At 37.9% G+C, this 22,541-nt stretch overlaps 1 protein-coding gene across 2 annotated transcripts in view; it reads left to right on the top strand.

The window, feature by feature from the left end:
- The window catches only part of FBXO25 (F-box protein 25), a 30,407-nt gene extending 12,638 nt beyond the window's left edge, over positions 1–17,769 (top strand). The window contains exons 4-11 of one of the 2 annotated variants that reach the window (XM_084284978.1): positions 72–121; positions 1,684–1,776; positions 4,186–4,279; positions 4,533–4,717; positions 6,171–6,353; positions 8,384–8,527; positions 12,961–12,987; positions 16,686–17,769. In XM_084284978.1, coding sequence (XP_084141104.1) covers positions 72–121; positions 1,684–1,776; positions 4,186–4,279; positions 4,533–4,717; positions 6,171–6,353; positions 8,384–8,527; positions 12,961–12,987; positions 16,686–16,775 — 866 coding nt within the window. In that variant the 3' untranslated portion in view covers positions 16,776–17,769. The remainder of the gene's footprint in view (positions 1–71; positions 122–1,683; positions 1,777–4,185; positions 4,280–4,532; positions 4,718–6,170; positions 6,354–8,383; positions 8,528–12,960; positions 12,988–16,685) is intronic. The other variant, XM_084284979.1, reaches the window with a different exon arrangement.
- Positions 17,770–22,541: the final 4,772 nt, after the last annotated feature.

The raw sequence follows: 22,541 nt of genomic DNA, 5'->3' as shown, positions 1-22,541 counted from the left end.
GTATGTATTCTTCATCTTCCTAGAAAAAACTACCTAAAATAGAAGTTCAGAAAAGCTTATGTCTTTTTCAGGTTTTTATCGTGAAAATTGGATTTATGTCCATAAGGAAAGCACCAGAGAAGTAAGTCCTGTATGCTATGGGTCAATTTCTAGCATCTTTGTGCTGCTTAACTTTTTTTTTTTTTTTTAAATAAGCCATTTGTCAATTTTTGTGACTTCTAAAAAGTTGTATTTAGCCCTCTCTTCATTGCTACTGTAGTACATCATCACTTGCTGAGGCAAAGGCAGATAACAAAGTGACTTATGTGAGCCATCCTGGCAGAGATGGGAAAACTCACAAGGATGGATGTAGTAGTCCTCTGGTACTTCTCCAAGCCCATTTGTCTCTGTCTCTTATGTATAATTACAAGGTTTTTAAAACAAACACCTCCAAAGAAAGTGTTTGCAGGCAGCTACTTGGTGTCTTGGGATCTTGATGTAAATTTGAATGTGAGTAAAATCTAAGGCCCAGACTTTGCTAAGAGGACCTTTGTATTCAAAGTTCAGATGCTTCTTCCTGTTTGGGATAAAAATGGTACCATGTAACTGCAAAGGATCTTGAAATGACCTCCTGGAAAGGTGAAGCTGATGTGTCCATTATATGTAGAGAGAAACTGTCTCAAAGTTTCTTTTGTTGATTGTTACAATTATCTGGGATGGGTGGAACTTGGACACCTGTGAGAATGTCTTTCATCAACAGAGTAATGCCAGCCAGCAGAGAGGGAAGGAGGTGAGTCCAACACTAGCCAAACAGGCAGAAGCTGGCTTTGTATTTCAGGGCTGAGAAACACCTGAGTACTGTCTTCAGGAAGAATGTGGTGGTGTAGAAAATGAAATCCTCCTGTCTCACCTCTACATAAGTATTCTTGCAGGGCAGTGACACAGGCTGCCCTTCTACATTAGAAGGGTATTATGAAGCCTTTCACCAATTTTTTTCCCTCAAGAAGGTCACTGTGGCAGTCTTCTGCGTGGCTATACACTTACTCAGTTTTTGATCCCATGGCATTTCAGGCTGACACTACCATCCTGAGTAATTCAAAAACAACCTCTGAAACTTTTGCTTTTACCTTATTATACTTGTGCAGAAGCATTAAAAAGAAAAGCTATTTCTCTTGCTCTTGGTATCTAAGAAAAGTGTGGTTAAATTTCTAGTGCCCAGAAAACAAATTCAAGATGTTGGCTGTTTGTTCTTCCAATTCCAGGAGCAAGTAGCCACGTTCTTACCTCAAATATGAATGTAAACTCAGTGCATGCATGTGGTTGTATGCTCGGTCTGCTGTCTGAGCAAGATGCACCTTGTGCTGAGGCAATTACAGAGCGTGGTGGCCATGCAGTAGTGGAACAGGTTCCCAGTTCCACATGGATACCAGTGATTATAGATTGCACAGTTACTATGAATTTAAAGGTCTTACTATCAAGTAATATTATGTTGGTAGCTATTAGTTCTAAATAGCATATCTGGCTTCGTTTGTTCTACGAAAAATAAAAACTTCAGACCGGTTACATCAGTTCTAGGAGGTGCAGTGTGTATATGCTTCAGTTGCATGGTAGAGTGCTTTTATATAGACCTTAATAGTTTGGGGGAGGAGAGGGACGTTCTCTTGTTTGCTTCTTTCCATTTACAGTGTTTCTTTCTCTTCTCAGAGACATGGCTATTGTACTTTAGGAGAAGCTTTTAATCGCTTAGATTTTTCAAGTGCAATTCAAGACATCAGAAGGTTCAATTATGTGGTCAAAGTAAGCTCTCTATTTTATATATGTCTTTTACAGATGTGTTTTCTGATGTATCCCTATGTACAGAAAATGTTGCATTGACCAGTTTGTGGTTTGTGTAAATATTGTGTACATAATTTATACTGCATTAAGCCGCTGGGCTTCTACTTGAAACTGAGTGATTTTTCTTTTGTGAAAACTGGTTATATTGGTCTGTGAAAGCCTATATGTCGAGAATGATGGTGATGGCCAGTATTCTGCTATATATTTACAGTGAAACAATGATGATAGTTTCAGTTGTTCCTTAGTCTGGGTAGTGAAACCTCTTTAAAGGAAAATATTTCCTATACAAACAAACAGTAAAGCATAATACATCTTAAATATAATCTTAATCTTAAATAGAATTAGAAGAGCAATTTCCAAAACAATACTTGATGTGTAAATATTCTGTGATTTCTTCTGCACTTAGTGCAGGGAATCATGCTCCCATTATGTTTTGAGGATAGTATTCAGAACTTGGAAAGACACAAAACATAATTGAATAAGCCTACTGAAGGAACACCCTAACTATTGGAGTTACTATTTGGAGAGAAAACGTGTTCTGCCCATCCTTGTGAAACCCTATGTCATACCTCCAGAAAAACAGGAGTTATAGGACCAGAGGAAATAATGAAAAAAAAAATTGTCCCTAGGCTAGTGGTTAGGGTACTTGGCTGTTTTATGTCCCCTACAGATTTTTTTTGTATGTGCACGCACTATTTTTTTAAAGATGGTTATGTTCTAACCTATTAGCCTCAGAGGGTGGATCAACTGTTTTACTGTACTTGTTTATGCTTGTTTATAATATTTCTTAGCTATTAAATGTCTGATACATAAATTGATATGGATGGCCTTTTAAGAATTTTTTTTCTATTTGAATAAATAGTTGATACATTTGAGGCTATAATCCCTAGTAGGCAGCATAAAGCCATTGCTATGCACTTAGCCCAAGAATCAGCTTGTGTTAGATCCTTGTACATGTGCACCTGCTAAAATTCTTGTCTTAATCCTTGCATGTTAACCATCCTTGAAAATGGAATCTTCATTAAAATCATCTGGGTAGAATTTGTTCCTTGGATTTGATCTGCAGTCTAAGTGACAGGACTGATTATTTTTAAGTTAATCAAGAGAAATGTACATACTTGCCTGAGCTGGCAAACTGCCAGAGACATCTAGGTGTTCTCCAAATTGTTAATCAAACTAAAAGGTTTTAAAAATGCCAAGAAAGAGGTCCTGATACCTAGTCTCAAAAGCTGTATAAATAAATTAATTGTATTTAAATACGTCAGGAGTTAATTCCTCCTTTCACAGCACATAATGTTTTGTCAGGGATCATGCAGAGAAGCCAGAAGGAGCATTATTAAATGAGGGAGAGAACAGGTGTATTCTCTCCTCCTCCAAAGGAAAATTAATGTTGAGTATAGTGTCAAGTCAGTGTTTTAGAAATGAAGATACAAAATAATTTTTGGCAGGCTTAGTCTTTGCTCATCCTCTGTGCCAATAGTTGATTCTCTCCTACAAAGCATGGCTCTGCAGGCTGGTGTTCAGAGTACTCTGTAGGAATTGTGGCTTCTGCTCCCTGATTTCTGTTTCTGATGCATTGAGAAATTTTGTCCTGAACTCAGCATTATGAATTGTAATCAGAGAACTTCTAAATATTACAGCGCTGTCATAATATCAAAGTCTCTTGTATTTGAGAGAGGTTTTTAGAGACCATCTTCTATTAGGGACAATCCTTATCAGCTGCAAAGCCAAATCTAAAACAAAAGTGAATAAGCAGGACTTGAGTAATTTGTATTTGTGAGCTTCCAAAACACACTCTCTCTGTTTTATTACAGTTTACAAAGACTGTATGTCACGTGCTCTATGATAATATATTTTCATATTATTTCATATATTTTCAAAATACTATACACATATATTCCTCTCCATGAGTTGGTCATGGGATGCCATTGGGAATGCCTAAGGTTTTCTGTGTTTGTCTTGCTTCATGTTCCAAACTCTGTGGTGTTATTTTCGAGATATGGTCGTAGTAATCTAGGCTGTTGTAAGTGAATGTACGTACTGAATGTGTATTTGAAACAGTCTTTTACTTCTATCTGTCTTAGGATGGTTTTGGTTGGAAGGAACCTTAAAGACCATCTTAATTCCAACCCCCTGCCATGGGCAGGGATGACTCCCACTAGACCAGGTTACCCAAGGCAAAGGATGGGTCCAGGGATGGGGCATCCACAGTGCCTCAGGGAAACCTATTCCAGCGCCTCACCACCCTCAGAATAAAGAACTTCTTCCTGATGTCTAACCTAAATCTACCCTTTCTTAGTTTAAAGCCATTCCCCCTCATTCTATCTCAAAATTCCCTGATTCCCTATAACTTCTATTTCTTTGTTTTAGCTCTTACAGTTAATTGCAAAGTCCCAGTTAACTTCACTGAGTGGTGCAGCACAGAAGAACTACTTTAACATTTTGGACAAAATTGTTCGGAAAGGTAGGACCTAGTATTTTATAATCTATCTGCTTTTTCAGATTTCATAGAAATGCTTGCTATCTAGTATGAATGTTTTCTGTTACTGTATTTTATCTATTGAAACAGATTGAAATTAAATGACAACTAAGTTCTGTTCAGAAACTACTATTAAATCAAAAATTTTATGAAATGTGATGAATGATGTGTTAGATCAAACAATTGTAATGAAATTAGTAACACAGTTGTCTCAATTTGCATGATGTGTTTTTTCTAGTCATGGAAGACCAATATAATCCACGATTAATCAAAGATCTCCTACAGGATTTGAGTTCTACTCTTTGTATACTAATTAGGGGAGTAGGAAAATCTGTTCTGGTTGGAAACATTAATATTTGGATTTGCCGATTAGAAACTATCCTTTTGTGGCAACAACAGCTAAAAAACCTTCAGATGAACAAGGTATGTTCTTAAATTGTGCAGATAAGGTATTGGGGAGGGGTGGAAGGAGAGAGAGCATATTGAACATTGGTTCATGATTTGTAAGTGGGCATAAGTTTAAATCTTAAAATGAACTTGGCTGAAAGAAGTTTCTCCTACAGGAAACCTAGTGATATACAACTTACCTTGAGAGAAACAAGAAGCCCACAGTTCAGTTTTCCTTGGTTTTGGAGGAGTAATGTGAAGTTACTTAAATGGAAACAATTTCTAATGTTTTCACAGCTCTTCTCTAATAAGAACTAGTACAGTGCCTGTACTCCTGCATTGTGACAGATGTATAGCTGCATTTTTTCTTATCCAATCAACTTCTAAAATGTTTCCTTTTTTCTGTCTACTTAACAATCTACAAATCTTTGATTCAGAAGTAAGTATTCCAGTACTAAAAATAAAACCGAAATTGAATTTCAGACATGGACCAGGAAAACAATTTCAAGTAGCAATTCCAATGTTCTAATCATTAGCACAGTTGCCTTTTGTAAAAATAAATAAATGACTTCAGTGTCTGGACTCTGACTGTACAACTTTATTCAAAGTATGTGGGATGATATGCTGCTCCAGATTTTTTTTTTAAAGTGGAAACTTCTGAAGCAAGAAACTTGTGTTTTAAGGCTGAGCCTGTCATGGGCACTGCTGGATGAAATACTCCCAAGATGTTGCATGCAGTAAAACTAAACAGCTATTTCATCTGTTTGCTTTCAGCTTTGGAGTTGGCCTTGCTGTGTGTGCTGGGCAACTGAATAAGTCACTAGGTTCCTCTTTTTTCTATTCTGAAGTTAATCTCAACAGTTCTCGTGTGCCACAGCAAAGAGTTTGTGATGCTGCATTTGCTGCATCTCTTTCCAGCATGTCACTTGCATCTGAGCTGCTTTGTGTTGGCTGAAATAGCTGATTAGAGATCTTGCATCTGTAGTACAATGCAAGCAGAATGGCCTTGAACAGAACGATAGTCCCAGGGATGTTTATAACAGTGACACCATGGAAAGTCTAGTGTAAAGTGAGATAAATGGTGGTGAAGTAAACAAACTTAACCTAGAGCTTGCTAGAGTGCAGCTGCTGTGGGACCAGGTCTCCCTGGCAGGGCAGCTCCACTAGGTGGGGCAAGCAGCCTCCATTCTTCACCTGTCAGCAGTGACCATGCCTCCAACATACATTCTCTTAGAAATTGACAGAAAATTGTCTGTCTGTTCTCTTAAGAGAAATTTGTATGTGCTGTCCTTAATAAAAACTGAGAAACTTTATCCTATAACTAATCAGTTCAAACCTTACTTTGATTACTATGCTAATAATCACAGTTAACCATAGATGATACTCAGTGGGTTTGTATGAACTAAACTAAGATGTGAGATCTCAAGATTTTTGTTTGTACCTTTTACTACCAAGTTTTTGTAGCTAAGTCTTCAACTTTTATTTACAGCAAGTCAACAATGGTCTTACGCTTAGTGATCTCCCTCTGCATATGCTGAGTAACATCTTGCACAGGCTCTCTGATGGCTGGGACATTATTACCTTAGGTCAAGTGACCCCAACTCTATACATGCTCAGTGAAGACAGACAGCTGTGGAAAAAACTATGCCAGTACCATTTTGCAGAAAAACAGGTAATCACCTGCATAAATGTGAACCTTCTTTGCAATACGGTATACAAATGGTGTGTTGAACTTGTTTTTTGAGGAAAAAATGTGGCAGCATGTGGTAATATTGAAAGTGTGGGTTCTTCTGTGGCTCATACTAAAGATTGTATTCAATATGTCTGAGTTTAGGGTAGCTATTACACTGTTTCCTTACATTATTTAAAACAAAGTCTCTCAAGACTTTTCTTTACTATGCAGTGATAAGCGTGATTGAGAATACCTTCAAGGTGTCACTGTTTTCAGTACCTAAAATGTAATTTTGCTAATCAAGGTAGGCAGACATTTGATTGCTTGAACTTGTAGACTATATGAACAATCTGGTGAACAAAAATGTCCTTTTCCTATTTTTTGCTAGAATAACTTAGCAAGAAAGTTTGCTAGAAAAAAATTAGAAAAAAAAAAAAAACAAACAAGTTTTTGATTTTGAAGTGAAGGGAAATAATTTGTCCCTTATGTAAAGCATTAAGGTAACCTAGGAATGCCTCCAGAACTGTCTTCAACATCTGTTTATGTCAGAAAGTGAGAAAAATCAGACTAGGTGAATACCTTTTACAGGTATTAAAAAATAGAAGTTCCCATATCAGAGCTCCATGAAAAACTTGAAAAACCTAGTACATTCAGGACTAAAGGACACAAAAAATCTGCCTTAAATCTGACAGATTGAAGTTGTACCATTTGGTCAGTGACTAGCAAATTAATTACTAGTATAATGCGAAAGGTAGAGGAGAAGATAAGATAACTCTCATGCAGTTGACTTGAATAAGAATTTTTGTAAGATGAAAGACTTCAGGGTGAACTCTGTGGAAAATACAGCTTAATGGAAGATGAACTTTTCTGAGGCAACTCAGATGAACTCAAGGTAAAGTGATGAAGATTCAACCACTAGACTTACGAATTTTGAGGGTAGGTAAGGTAAGGTCATCTGAACAGTGACAATAGCTAGAGAATAATTTATATTAAGGTAATGCTGGGGAAAAAAGATCACAATCATTTCAGTAATTTCAGTATAATGTGTTTTATAAAGAATACTTCTACACAGTGTTGCTAATGTATTCCTAAATATTCACATCCAATTTTTATTAGAATAATCTAATAAATTGATACTGAAAAATTACTTCTATCAAATACCGCTTTTTCTGCTTAATAGTGTGCTACCTTAATAGCAACAGAGTGGAGTTGGGTTGTTTTTCCTCTCCTCTGCAGTGTATTTGTTGAGCCATTGAAACAACTACAAAAACATACTTGATATCTGAAGAGCATTTTTGGAAAAAATAAGAACTTTACACAGGGAAACTATTATGAAACAAAGTGAAGTATAGCTGAAATCACAAAGGCGATGCTGTTCTCACCCATGTGGCAGTAGTCTTGTGAATGAAGAAAGCCTGTAATGTATTAGCATTTAATCCAGACAGAGTGGAATAAGGAGCCTTTTGCAAATACACTTAATAAACCTTTTCTGTGGATTAAGATGGAGGGAAATAGTAATTCTGCATTAGCTGCTCTTTGCATGCAGATATGTGTTCAAGAAGTACATCATTCACTATTATGGCTGTGCTTCTAGAAAGACAATAAGATGTGAAAGAACAGTGTATATTCTTAAAATGAAAAAGTTTAAATCTATGGTTACCATCTTACCAGAAATTCATGAAATGTAATGCACTATTATCTTATTCTTGACATAGAAAATTAATTTATGCCTCTAAATATTGTTTTTATTATGCAGTTATCACTGACTATAATTAGAATCATTTCAAGACAGTGGAGTTAGATCAGCTGTATATGACCTACTTTTTCTTGGCAAATCTATACTCCTATTTTTAGTGTGTTAACTTTTTTTTTGTGGCTGGATCTCACTACTTTTCAAAGATGTATAATATCAGATTGCCTTCAAAGAATGCCTGTTATAACACTTCAGTTTAGATACCTTCAGTTTTCTAGTCCTTTACCTGATTTGACTAGTTCTTTAACCAATTTAAAGGAAAGTATTTTATGTCCAGTTTTGTAGGCATTTGATTCTATCAGAGAAGGGCCATATTGACTGGAAGCTGATGTACTTTGCACTTCAGAAATGCTACCCAATAAAGGAGCAGTATGGAGACACCTTGCATTTCTGTCGACACTGTAGTATTCTCTTCTGGAAGGTAAGAGCTTTGAAATAACCAGAAATGTGTTCAGTTACTGATGGTTATCTGAAAGGAAAGTTAAGATAATCTTCTTAGTTCTATCATGTGAGATGTGGTTGGACAGCTAATATCTAATGTTCATATGGAAGCTTTATATATTTAAATTAGTATTGAATTCCAGACCTGTTCTTGAATTAGCATTTTTATCTCTGTATCTGACAATCTTAATACTTGGAATTTCAAGGAAAACTGCCATGGGGGATGAGCTACAGTCTGTGTATTCTTGTATTTCTTTAATGTTATGTGAAGTTGTTATGAGCTTGTATGAGGTAACCTTCCACTTATGGCATCCTTCTTCTAACGATGGCATGGTAATCAATAAAAGCCTGTAGTAAGTTACTACTGTGGCATTCCTACCATGTTGATGCAAAACTGTATTTTTATAGTCTTGCTTCTGTTCTGTATGAAGGTCTGAGAAATGCTGGAAACTTCAAAATTTATTTTATGTTGATTTTGATCTTGACCATGAAGCATACAGGATGGTTGTAATTTCTGTAGAGCACCTTACTATTTCATTTATGTGAACTCAAGTTATGCTGTTACTTTGTGTTGTAGCATAATTTAGCTTTCCAGGCAGTAATGTTTCTTAAATTTTGCAGCCCAAGTACTATATGGGTAGTGTTAAGTGGACAAAGAGTAAGAAATATGAGAAATTTTCATCTTGAGAAGTATTTATCTTCTAATTCATAGAAATAAAATAGTTGCTCTTATGTTCTCTTTCTATAACTTTAGAGTTGCATGTCAGTGTGAGACCTCATTTTCTATATAAAAATGAGGCTGTTGAACAGGATAGGCTAGTCTTCACAGAAATAGCATGATATTGAATTATGATATTTTAAACTTGAGGGTGCTTCATATCACAGAAGCTCTTGCAGGTACTAGTATATTTCACTAAATTAATAGTAGGAAAGCAGGTAGTGGTAATTGGTTTTGCATTGAAGAGCCTGAGTACTTGCTGAAGAACCTGTGTCAAGAATGACTAAGTGTTCATTCCATTCTATTATAGTGGAATAAGTCTTGATTTCACCCTACACATTAAGCAACACTTTCTTTGAAAAATACTTTAAAGGTACAGCATACAGTGTACATGCAGGTGGGCACTTCTGGTTGTTGGGTCATCTGGGTCTGCTGTGTAATGCTTTTCACTGTACATCGGTCTCATTCTGATCTTTGTATAATTGAACATCCAACACTTCAATATTAGTGTTGACTAAATGGAGTTGTTTAATAGCAGACCACATGTGACATTAAGAGACGGTGAACCTCTGCAGGCAGATCTTGTTACATTACCAACCTGATTTTGTTACTGGAACAGCAGCACTTGCTCTGTGGGTTTGTATTTTTAGTGAAACACAACAGAATGAGCTGCTAAAGGTACTTTGGTTTGAGCAGTACCTGTTGATCGCCATTGCAATACCAACTGTCTCATCCTGGAGATTTGGATGGGTCTTAAAGTGATTGTGGTTACAGATTAATTATATGCTTCCCACTAAAATTCTGGAGGAAGTGGTTTGCAATTTGAATTATTACTATGAGCATGGAAAATACACAGCTTTCTTTGATAAGCTGATCTGATTTATCAGTGACCTGGAGGAGGCATTAGAGTACTCTCAAGATTGCAGATACCTCCATTTTGGAGGGCACATTCAATGAATGAATGGGCAGCCCTGCTGTTAGAGGGAACAGGCTGGAGGGATGAATACACTGATATACTCCCATGAATGAGAAAAAATGCTGGTGCTTGTACTTGAGAAGGAAGAGCCCCAGGCAGTGAGAGAGGCTGGGGCAGGCCTTGGAGCAACTCTGCTGAAGCCCTGGAGGTCCTGGTGAGCAGTGAGCTTGAGCCAGTGGTGAGCCCTGGCAGCAATGGAGGCTCTTGGCAGCCTGGGTGGGTTTCACCAAAAGGGGTTAGGGAACGCATTGTCCCTCTTGTCACTCATTAGACTGCATCTGGAATACTGTACCCAGCTGAGGGTCCTCCACTATATTATAAAAAAAAAAAAAAAGCTGATTAACAAGGTGGAATTCAGGGAAGGTCCAAATGGTCTGGGTGGTCTGAGGACTTGACATGTGAGGAGAGGCTGGAGAAGACCACATCAGAGGAATGTAAGCCTGACCTTAGGACAGCCAAGCAAGGAAACACTTGGTCTGAAGGGGTTTTGCAGTTTCCACCCTTAAACGTGTTGATGACCTGAGCAACCTGGTCTGATTTCATAGCTGACCCTGCCTTCACCAGAAGGCTGGACTGAAGACCTCCAGCCCAATTGTTCTGCAAGCCTGGATTCAGTTTTGCTTCACTAGGTTTTAGAAAAAGACAAGGCTTAGATTTTTAAAATAAATATTTGATCAGGCTGAAAGATTGTATAAAGAATTGATTTCTGACCAACTGGCACCACTACTGGCAGAGGTTAATCACTAAGAGGTTAATCATTGGTCTGAAAAATGGTTCCTCTGTTTACACTGGCAGGGCAATGTGAGTAAAGTACTGCTAGTCATAGTCACGCTGACTTGTATGGGGGGAGAACAGTTCTGCTTTTTCAGGCACATGTACCTATAACCTTTCACAGAATCACAGAATTTCCAGGTTGGAAGAGACCTCAAGGTCATCGAGTCCAACCTCCAACCTAACGCCAACAGCCCTCCACTAAACCATATCCCCAAGCTCTACATCTAAACGTCTTTTGAAGACCTCCAGGGATGGTGACTCCACCACTTCCCTGGGCAGCCTGTTCCAGTGCCTCACAACCCTTTCAGTGAAGAAGTTCTTCCTAACATCTAACCTAAAACTCCCCTGGCTCAACTTAAGCCCATTCCCTCTCGTCCTGTCACCAGGCACATGGGAGAACAGGCCAACCCCCACCTCGCTACAGCCTCCCTTGAGGTACCTAAAAAGAGCGATAAGGTCACCCCTGAGCCTCCTCTTCTCCAGGCTGAACAAGCCCAGCTCCCTCAGCCGCTCCTCGTAGGACTTGTTCTCTCTTTCCCAAGCTTTCTGAACAAAGATGAGAAACAAAGTGCATGTGTGGGGAACTTTATCAGTTCTAGCAAAATGTGTTAGATCAATATATTCATCAGGAAACTATTTGTGGCTTTGACAATTCAGAAGAGCTTCAGGCAATGAACTGAGCACATTATGGGGTTGCCATAATTTTTTTCTCCCTCATTCAAGAGCAAAGCAAAACATAGGTGCAGACGAGAAGTTCTGAATGAAGACTGGTAGTACAGTTTTGTTAATTTAGCTGAATTAAATCTACGAAGGAATGTGACTGCTCTCCAGAAATTCTTAGAGATGGAGGAGGTGAATGTTGCCCTATTTAGGGAAACTGCTTATTTCAGGGCTATCCCTTAGTGCAAATTGTAGAAATCAGCTACAGTAATATTTGAAAGCTTAAATTTTTAAGAAGCAAAGCAGTGAGACTGAAATACCACTAGTTATGCCTGTTTTGTATCTGAGGAGAACTTCCATCAGTTTGTAAAAATGATAATATAAAAGCTGGCAACAAGAGAGGGCTAACTAAATCTTACCCAGGCAATTCTTCTGATCCTTTATTTTGACCTTTTTAAAGGAAGACTTGCACAAAAAAGGGACTGAAGACTGGTGAATTGAGTTGGCAAAGAGTCAAAGGGAATTTTTTCATTTTTCAGTATGTTATGATAATCCTTAAGAGTTTTCAAGAAGCAGCATTTGAGGCATGTGCTGCTGTATTTGTTTAAAACCTGTGACCATAGTAATGCTAAGTACAGTAAGGAGACTCCTGAATTCATTGCAGGGAGTGCAGTGGTATCATCACCTTGTACTCTTCAGTGCTAAAGGAGGGAATGACTGTAAGAAGCTCTTCATATTGCATGACTCTACATTCACTTTGAGAAGTGAGGATTTTTCCATACTGAAAGCGAGCAAAATGGGTAATACCGGTAGTTCAAAAAGGGCAAACTGATAAAAAGCATTCAGAGAAGCATTATGTATTACTATTTCTATATGCTATTATGTTTACTCTTCATTTATATAGCACTATTTCTGTTCCTTTAGGCAACGTTGCCATTGTGGGCAGTTCTCTTATTTTCTTGGTCAACTCAGTAGTATGTTAGAGAACTCAGTAGTACATTACAGATATCCCAGGGATGGCCATAGAAGTTGAAAAGCCTTTTGTTCTGACAGTATTACAGAAAGCCCAGGGTATTGAAACTGTTTTGTGTAAGTGGAATGTTTCACGCTTGGTTTTAGTAGTCTTGGGGTCTGTACTGATTTTGGTTCCTCGATTCCTTGTGACTTTCCATGGGAATAAGACTATTTTTCTAAATGGCACATAAACCTTAGCTTCAATAAACCTTAACTCTGCTTCTTTTACTTTATGGCTTTCTCTCCTGCTTCCTTCTTCATGACCTCAAAGGACTACCATCTTGCTTTGTTACTCAAGGTATTTCTTACATGTCTCATCTGTTTTCAGTGCTAACTGGTGTGTAATGTCAAAGTGAATTAGCGTTAATTTCTTTGTTTTGATACTTTGTGTTCTTGTTTCCCTACATCAGCAGGAATATTTTAATTTTCATGTCCCTATCAGATAGGTAGTGGTGACTTCCCATCTCAGTTTTCATCTTTGTTTATTATTGCAATATTGCCTGTTATTGCCATGAAAACTGGGGACCATAATTGAACATCTAATGAACATGAGTGTACACTTTAGATTGACTAAGAAACAGGTCTGTGCACTCAGTGTTGGTAACTGTTCCTGTGCTTCCTGATGTATTTAAATTCAGTATTTAAATCTGAAAAGAGTAACACAACCTCACTTTCTGTTAAGCGGAAGTACTGCAACCTGTTTTATTCCACTTGGAATACTCATCTTCTTATAAAAGAGCCTCTCGGAAAAGAAATTCCCAGAACGGGCTATGTATGACTTGAGAGGGTGGGAGAGGCAATTACAATGTTATTTTCTGAATGAGGAGATGGTGGAAATAATTACACGGAGAAGGACTGTAGCTCCGGAGTTGTCATGGGAGCTTTGTAATTTGCAGTTGTGATAAAATAGGAGGAACCAAAAAATTACATTTGTCAGTAAACATTTTTCCTGGTGAATTCTCTTGTTAATTCAAAAGAATTGTTTTAGCTTTAAGTAGATATATCGAAGATCAGTGTGACTTATTAAGTACTGAAAAGTAAAGAACAAATGTAATTTCAAGGGAAGGATGAATACTCATAATTACAGGAAGTTTGATACTCATCTTCAATCCACATCACTTTAACTGTAAAACTGCTGTTTCCATTTTAATAACTTAAACAAGAACTGAACTTACTGAGATTGTTATTGGCTCTATAATTCCTGACTGAGCAGAGCCTTTTGAAAGCATTTTTATGATCATGCACGGAGCAAAGCATGTTACATTTTTTTGTAAAATGTTTACAAGTATAGGTATAAATAAGCAATAAGGGAGAATAAACTAACTTTTCCCAGAATCTTATTTCCTGGAAACTAGGAAGTTCTGCTCATGACAATGAGTAGAAAATATATTATTAGCAGCTACCTCTGGGAGTGTGCTTTTTCTGCCATAGCATCTCCCTTCCTTACAAGTGTCATCTCAAGATGAAAGCAGTAGAGCAAGACTGAAACATATGTACTAAACCTTTCTTGTGTATTTTGCCTACATGGACTGCACTCCAAGTAGGACTGCCTATTTCTGTTCCTTTTTTTCCTCCTGTTATGAATGTAACAGCTGGTTTTCAAGTGATACTAAAGCAAGTACTAAAAGAAGTGGGAAAATGAGATGTCACTAGTATTTTCATATGGACATCTATATTTTTTAATGAAAAATTACAAATAATGTATCTGTACAGTAATGATTTTCATTGGCAAAGCTGAGTAGTATTTAGAACATATGCTTGGCCTAATTACTTCAGTGTTGCAAACCTTTTGGAAGGGAGTGTGGCATCTCTGATGAACTCATGTAAAGAAAATAGTAAGAAAACTCCACTTCCAGATTCCTTCCTTCTATTAACTAAATTGCATATAATTTCATTTCCCATGGAAATGAGAGAAACTGCAGTGGTCTGCGATCTACCTACCATATATTTATTTTAGCTTTCTCATCCTACACTGTAAATTCATCAACACTGGAAAGGGAGAGAAGCCCCTCAAAACCTGGGATGACAGCTTGAGCCTTAGACTGTTATCCGTCAAGGTGTTTGTTTAACCTCTTCACTGAGCTGTCTGGGGCCTTCTTTTCATAACAGCTCTGGCATTTCTTTCCTGTAGAGGGTTCCAATGAGGTACAAAACTGAACTTTCCATTATAAGATGAATCTGAACCTTGAATAATCAGACAATTGTGCTGAGTTCAAGACTCTGTAATATTAAAGAAAGCACTGCAGGTTTGGTGAACTTAGAATGAGAAAGCCTTTTCATTTGATGTCCCCAGTTCAAAAACTAATAGAGTAAAGAAAATTGAGCTTTCAATATGCTGCAGAGCACAGATCAAAGATGTGTTGGGTATCTGGCCACAACTGAATGCAGGTGCGCTTAAAATAGAAGTTCATTTAAACTTGAAATGTTTTCTCATTGAGCAGTGAGAGAGAATGAGTGTTCTGCAGCTTCCTCTGTAAGACTGAGGAAGCTAAGTGTAACTTTCTGAGGCTGGCAATGCAACAGGTTGTGATTACACAGCTTTTCATGTTACAGCTCTTGTACTTCAGCTTTAACTGTCTTACTAAGCTGGTTGTATCACACAGAGGACTGTTGTCTCCCAATTGTTTCTTTGTACCAGATACTAAGAACACAGAAATAGGAGCCTTTGCAACCGGACCACTCTTATGTTTAAAGCTTCCTTGCAATGGTTTCCAGTTTAAGTACCATGTTAATCACTGACTTCCAGAATCTATCAATAGGCTGTGCTTAAAAAAAAAAAATCTCAGTGTTTATGATAGCAAACAAGTATTTGCACCTCTAGAAATCTTTCTACATCTTTCCTCATAGCTTATAACTGCTGCCTCAGTGAGGAATCTACTCCATAATGTGCTTATGCTACTGATTCTCCATAAAGAGGCATGTGTGTATGTATATCCACCCCAATATAGCCAATATTTTGCAGAGCTGGTCACAACACTGCAGTGTTAACTTTAGAACATTAGAGCAATGTTCTAATTTGTTTTTGTATCTGCTCATTACATAAATACTCCTGCCAACTGATTAATCCAGGCCCTGACAATCTGTAGCCCTAAACTAATGTGATTTTACTGTTTCTGGGCTGTTCAGACAGCTGTACTTTCAATCATCATCCCACTGGTTGAATCTGACCCAACTGCTTGTGAACTCTACCTTCCAGAGTAAATCTTCCTTGTTTCATTGTGCAAGATCTTTACCACGTCCTTCCTTTAGTCAAATCGCTGATGGGCTTAATTTCTGTTCTATGTATCCCATTAATTACACCAATGGGTAATGATTTGAGGCAGTTCCTTCCTCTGCATGACTTTATACATCCTGTCCATCTTCTATATTCCTAACTTGCCTGGGTACAAATATCTGGTTTAAGGCAACAATTTCAGCTGGGGAAGAGGTAGGAGTGAAAAACATCTTAGGAAGAGAACAAAGGTAGAAAAACTTGTGTTGACTGGGACATCAAACATTCTGCCCATTCTGGGGGGGAATTGTCTGCTGCTCTTCACTTGGAAAACAAAGCTCATTTTCCCCTGAAGTAATATCTGATTTCAGTTTTTCATTGAACAGACAATAAGGTTCAACAAAGCAGCTGTTCTTTAAATTACATTTAACAAAATGTACTTTTTTTTTCCAAGAGCTCTGACTCAGGCTCTGTTTTTTGAGGGGAGGAGGGGTGTTTTTTCCTGAAATCTGAAGCATCTCAATACCACAGTCAAATGGGAAAGGCCTATGTTTGTGTGTGTGTGTGTGTATATATATATATGTATATATATACACATATATATACACACACACACATATATATATATGTATATATATACACACACAAATTCTTAAATTATCAGTTTGCTTCAGAAGTAGTAGTTACATGTCCCTTATGTGAACTCTTGCATTTTTTTTTTTAATTTGGGGGTAGAAAGATAGTGGATATAGAAAGAACTTACTATTTTCTCTCTCACTTTGCAGGATGGAGGACACCCCTGCACAGCCAGTGATCCAAACACCTGTCTTATGCCAGTATCTCCTCAGCATTTCATTGACCTCTTCAAATTTTGAGGTGTTCAGTAGCTGTTCTCCTGTGTTGTGGCCATTTTTGTGAGGAGTCAGGCAGGATCTATCATGCTTCTTGTGCAATATATTTAATTGTTATGTTTTGTTGTTGTTTGTAAAGTGGATATGGGGGGACATTATCAGACAGGTATATTTGGAGTGTTGGTTTTTGCAGAAGAGAGCTGAGGAGGAGAAAATACTTAATCTTTGTTAGGGAATCTGCATTGAATGACCATTTTAATTGCAATTTTAAATACATTTTTGATGCCTTAATCAGTTAAAATTATCAGTTAAAACTATGTGGAAGAGTTTTGAAAATTTCTTGGAAGAGTTAAATTATTCCTTCAGGGACCAAAGGAGCTTTTTGCTGATTCCTCTTTCTTTAAGCCACTGTTTTCAAAACACTTCCATATAATTTACACCATTATAAAGAATAGACCAATAATTCTCTTGGACTTCTGTCAGTTACCATCAAGGCATTAATTGTTGTGAGTTAGTGAATAAAATATAGCTGTAGTTATATATCTGAACCTATAAATAAAGGAAATAACCATTTTTTGTATGTACATTATGCAAAAATCCTTATTTTTTTCTTAAAAGGACTTTATTAAATATATAACATATCTCAGCAAACTCTAACTCGAGAGACATCTGGGGCTACTGGAAATTGACTTTTGTAGCTACAGCTTTCACTTATACTGCAGATGCAACTGCATTAATTCATCTTCTAAGAAGAAGACAATTACTGAAACTTAATGAGAATGGAGTTGCTGTTTCTAGACTGTGTCAGGACAATGCAAACTGAGGTTCCAACCTGACAAGCTGTGGAAAATCCTGGAAGGTAGTCTGAGGTGAAGCACCTTCTGCTAGGTTAATCAGGTAACAAATTCTCCGGGAAGCTATCTTATTCTATTCTGTAAAGCAAAAGTAATTGCTGAGCTGCAATTTTTCCTTTACCTGTCTGAGAAGTGTTGGTATTGTTGATGAAATTTAACCAATAATATGTAATGTACAGAAAAATAAAACTTACTATATTCTGCGCTTGCTTATTCTGAATCTAGTTTTGCACAGTGTAATAAATCATGGTTTTTATTACTCCTTTAAGTCTGTCTTGCATAGATGACCCCATTTGAATTTTATAGGGAGATCTTTCTATACTTTCTATAGCCTGTTCTTTGCAGTGATTCATAACAGAATGAGAAGAATGCAAGTAGGTCAAATGCCATTGCTTTTCAGTAATTGGTTGTATCAGTGGTTGTATCAGCATTTGTTTTTTGAATGGGAGAGTTAAGACTTAATAGGTTGCACAAGAAGACGCTATTGGAATATAGTTTTATTCACTCAAATTTAAGTCCATACCAATCCTTTTCTTTTAACTTACTGGTAAGTGGATTTCTCAGCATAGGGATTTGTTGTTTTTTCTTCCCCTTAAGATGTCTGCTGTGGTTACTGTAACTTTAAACTGTAGAGCTGTAACATCTCTCTATAATGTTGCTGCAAGCCTTGCTTTGTTGGCTGGAGCACTGCTTTAGCTGCTGGATTTGTTGAGGAACCAGCAGCTCTTAATGAAGATTTGTACCCATAACATTGTGAACTTTGTTTTCTGTCTATAGGAACCTTTAACCTTGCAGTGGTTGAAGAATGCTGCTATTCATTTTTTTTTTTTTTTTTTTTAAATCAGGGTTAGAATTCTGCTACTCTTCATGAAGATTCATGTTCAGGGGCCCTACCTGCTCTGTCTCTTGTACATAAGTTTACAGGAACAGTCCTAAGACAGCTGGAAGTGACTTCCACTAGTGTCTAAGCTGAGTAGGAAAAAAACTAAAAGGGATGGTAAGGCTTAAAGGAAAAATCAGTGTTAATTTTCAGTTCTATTACAAGTGTCAGATAATAAGAGTCAGGTTTAATCTTCTTTTCCCTATAACTACTTGCTGTCCTGCTGTCTTCTGTAGCTGAAAGCCTTTGCCAGGCCCTTAAGGCCTTTCAGATGGCAACAGCTAAGGTGACAAGAAGCAGGACATGTGCTTTTAGTCCTCTACCCCAAGGATTTCACTGGATAATTGTAGACTGAAGTTGGAAGGGATCGCTGGAAGCTCTTTGGTGTCCAACCCTACGGCCCAGGCATGACCGCCCTGTCCAGATGGCTTTTAAAAATCTGCAAGGAATAAGACTCCACGGCCTTTCTGGGCAGCTTGTGCCAGTGCTCTGTCACCTGTGTGGTAAGGAAGTGCTTCAGACAGTACCTGCAGTTTTTCAGTTTATGCTTCCTGTCTTGGCACTGGGCTCCACTGAAAAGAGCCTGGCTCCACTCTCTATGCACTCTGCCTTCAGTTATTCTTAGAAATCGCTAAGATTCACACCCTCAGCCTCTTCTCCTGGCTTACCAGTCCCAGCCTTTCATCATAGGGATGTTCCAGTCCTTTAACAACCTTCATGGCCCTCCACTAGCCTCTCTCCAGTATGTCTGTGCCTTGCAGGGGAGAGCCAGGAACTGGACACCAGGCTCCAGCTGTGTCCTCAGGATACCATTAGCCTTATTAGCAGTAAAGGCATATTGCTGGCTTATCAATTTAAAAAAAAAAAAATGTTTTTGAATGCAGAAACTGGAGAATGGAGATGTTTCTGCTGTGATATGCACATTTCAGTGCAGGGGTGATTGCCCTCCATCTTAAGATTTAAAAAGAAAAACAGAGTCATCCTGTCATGTGCAATGTTATAAGCTGTTATAAGCTTTTAACGCAGCACAATTGAGCTTTGGGAGTAGTTTCACAATCTCATTAAATATTTAGTGAACATATTTCCTAGACTGGGCAAATACCATAGAGCTTGATTAAAAGTACATGGTGTGAATTCAGCAGCTGCATGAGAAGTCAAATTTTAATTGTGCCACCAAAGTAAAAAGCCATGGCAATGATTTTGATCAATAAAGTTGTTTTTTTTAAAGCTCTTCATGAGATGGTAAGGACTTCACTTTGAGGATAATGATACTGATAATCCCTCATCTGTGGTAAAGAACATACTTTGACAACCTGAATTAATCTCTTAATCATGTAACCTTAAGTATTGTAACTTGTGAGATGTGTTATGACTTAAAGTAAAACCTTAATTACGCTGTCCTCCTATATGCTGGCTACTGTATGCAAAGAAATGCAGCTTCTCCTAAAGGAAAGTATACCTTGAAATATATAGCCCTATAGTCATTTAATATAAGTTTCAAGGTATACTTGAAATATAGGACTATTTTGCTCCAGCAAAATATCCTATATATCCTGGATCTATTTTTTTATATCCAAATATATATGTTGCACTAGCACTAACAGCAAACCTTGTTCTTGACACTCTCACGTGATTGGGGTTTTCATTCAGTTATAGGTCAGAAAAACAATCAAAGGCAACCACAATGTTCTCTGCCTGTTCCTAAGAAGCTAAACTTATGACTTTTTTTTTAAAAAAAAAAAAGTTCCTCCTGTATTCCTGCCACCTCCCAAACACACACTCTCTCTTACCTAAGCACATGGTCATTAACTCTAAAAACCATCTCTGAGCGATGCTAGCTGTTGTATTACATTATCTCCTAACAATTTTGTTCTCTTCTTCCTGGGGAAAGACATCATGATTATAAAAAGAGTAGACAGGGACCTGTTCAGAGGTTCCGAGTGAACCTTCCTACCTGCACATCATGCAGGATCCAGTCATTAGCTAGAAAAAGCAGGGAGCAAAACTCTGCCCTTTTTCTTTGATCCTCAGCCCTGTGAAATGCATAAAATTTCTTTTAGAGAGAAGCTGAAACGCAATTAAAATCCTTGCTCAGAAAAGAGCTACATTTATGATCAAAAGAATAAGAGTATTTTGTTGTCTGGGAGGTAGACGCAAAGCAGGCTGCCAGAATGGAAGGGGGGGATGGAAAGTAGTAGCATAAAGTTAAGGATTTGTCCTTAAAAGATAAGTGGTGCACATACCTAACATTTACAGCTCCCTCATTGGCAAAGAAAGAATTGTATTAGCTAAATAGTCTTGTATGTGAGTGTTTCTGAGCCAGTAAGTATTGAAGTAACTCATGTAGCGTAGAGAAAAAAGGCAATGAATAAGAGGCAAAAATCCATTGATTTTGCATTTATGCTGTTGCTTTCAACCTCTAAGTCTTGTCATATATATGCATGCATAGATGCACCTGTGTGTATATGTACTTGCACAAAGAGAGCTAAGCCTCAGCACTTGGTCAGACAATGGCATCAAAAGCTGTTTTCACCAACCTTCAAACTTCACAAAATTGGTCGTAGGTACTGCAGCACCCAATACTTAGAAGTCCTGTAACCCAAATTTAACAAACCAAGTTCTTCATAGCTTCTTGAAGAGCTATGGGGAAACTCGGTGCCTAAGAAGGGCTGCCATAATGGCCAGAGAACAAACATGATGCTAAGTCAAGCAACAAGAAACACCAAAAACAGCTTCAGATGCTTGATTTAGGGGCAGAGACAGACTTCTCTCCAGCAAGGTCAAGCGCATGAATCTTCTGGGAGCTTGCCACCTGCATTCTTGCTTTGAAAAGCTGAAGAGGGGAGCTCACCTCTTTTTAACTATGTGAGAGTTCCAATTTTACCCCAAATCTTCATGGTTAAATCACTATTTTTTATGGTGTCTTGTCCTAGAAGCTACATTTGAGATCTGTCAGTGAAACAAACAAGCATCACACCCAGCTCAGCAGCAGCCAGGGCTGGTTTCTCAGGGTCCCTACCCACCCTTAGCCTAGGCTTGAACTTCCCCATTCAGCCTCCCCTCCCTCATCCCATGGCAAACATTGATACAGCTGCAGAGTCAGCTCCAGGAGCTGAGCCAAACGCAGTGAGAAATTATTATTTTTAGGGATAATTTTCATGGAACCAGCCCTCCTCAATCTTTTCTGCTGAACCTCCAGCTGTAACTTACATACAGTAATTCATTTTTCTAGCCACTGCTCGGTATTTAATTATTGGGCTAGATTATTGGAACTCATCTAATAAAAAGAAAGGGGAAAGCGTCGTGGCCACCTGTATGACCGAGCACACACACTAACAGAAGTGACTACAGGGGACTGCAACTTTTCCCTTTTGTATGCTGAGCATTAGAGTTAGGCTTAATATCTGCTTCAGACAGTCAATTCAATACAAAGACACCAACATTAAATAAACTGCTAGCCAATGCTTGGAAATTGGTAATACAGTTGTGGCCCTTCTGTGCTTTCAGCCACAAGGCTTGGATCCAAGTCCTTAGGCAGCCGTGGAATGTAATTCCTGACTCCTGCAAGTTTCAGCAGGAGAAAGGTGACCTTTAAAGCTTTTAACATGTACCTGAGGGTGGGAAAGACAAATGGATTCAGGACGTGGCAGAGGGGAGAGTGCCGCTCAGCATGGATTTCCTTTCATGGACCCGTTCCCTGTGCAGCACACAGACCTGTCCTGCTGCCTTTCAACATGCTGACAATGGTTATTTCCTGCAGGTTTATGTGCACATTCTTGTACAAATATGAATAAGACATTCAACCAAACTGACCTCCCATTTGTAATTCATTCACTAGGAGAAAAAAAAAAAAAAAATATATATATATATATATATAAACCAACACTAATGGGGAATTATCAAAATCATTTGAGACACCAAAAACCGTAAAGCAAACACAAATGCTGAAAACAAGCTTAATCAATATAGCAAAATCATATGATGACTGAAAGTTAAATGAATGGTAAATTAATTGTTGGGTAAGTTCTTGGACAATAATAACAAAAAACAACAACA

This window comes from Netta rufina (assembly GCF_964035555.1).
Source record: "Netta rufina genome assembly, chromosome: 3".
Classification (NCBI taxonomy): Eukaryota; Metazoa; Chordata; class Aves; order Anseriformes; family Anatidae; genus Netta; species Netta rufina.
This window is presented reverse-complemented; position numbering and strand designations above follow the sequence as displayed.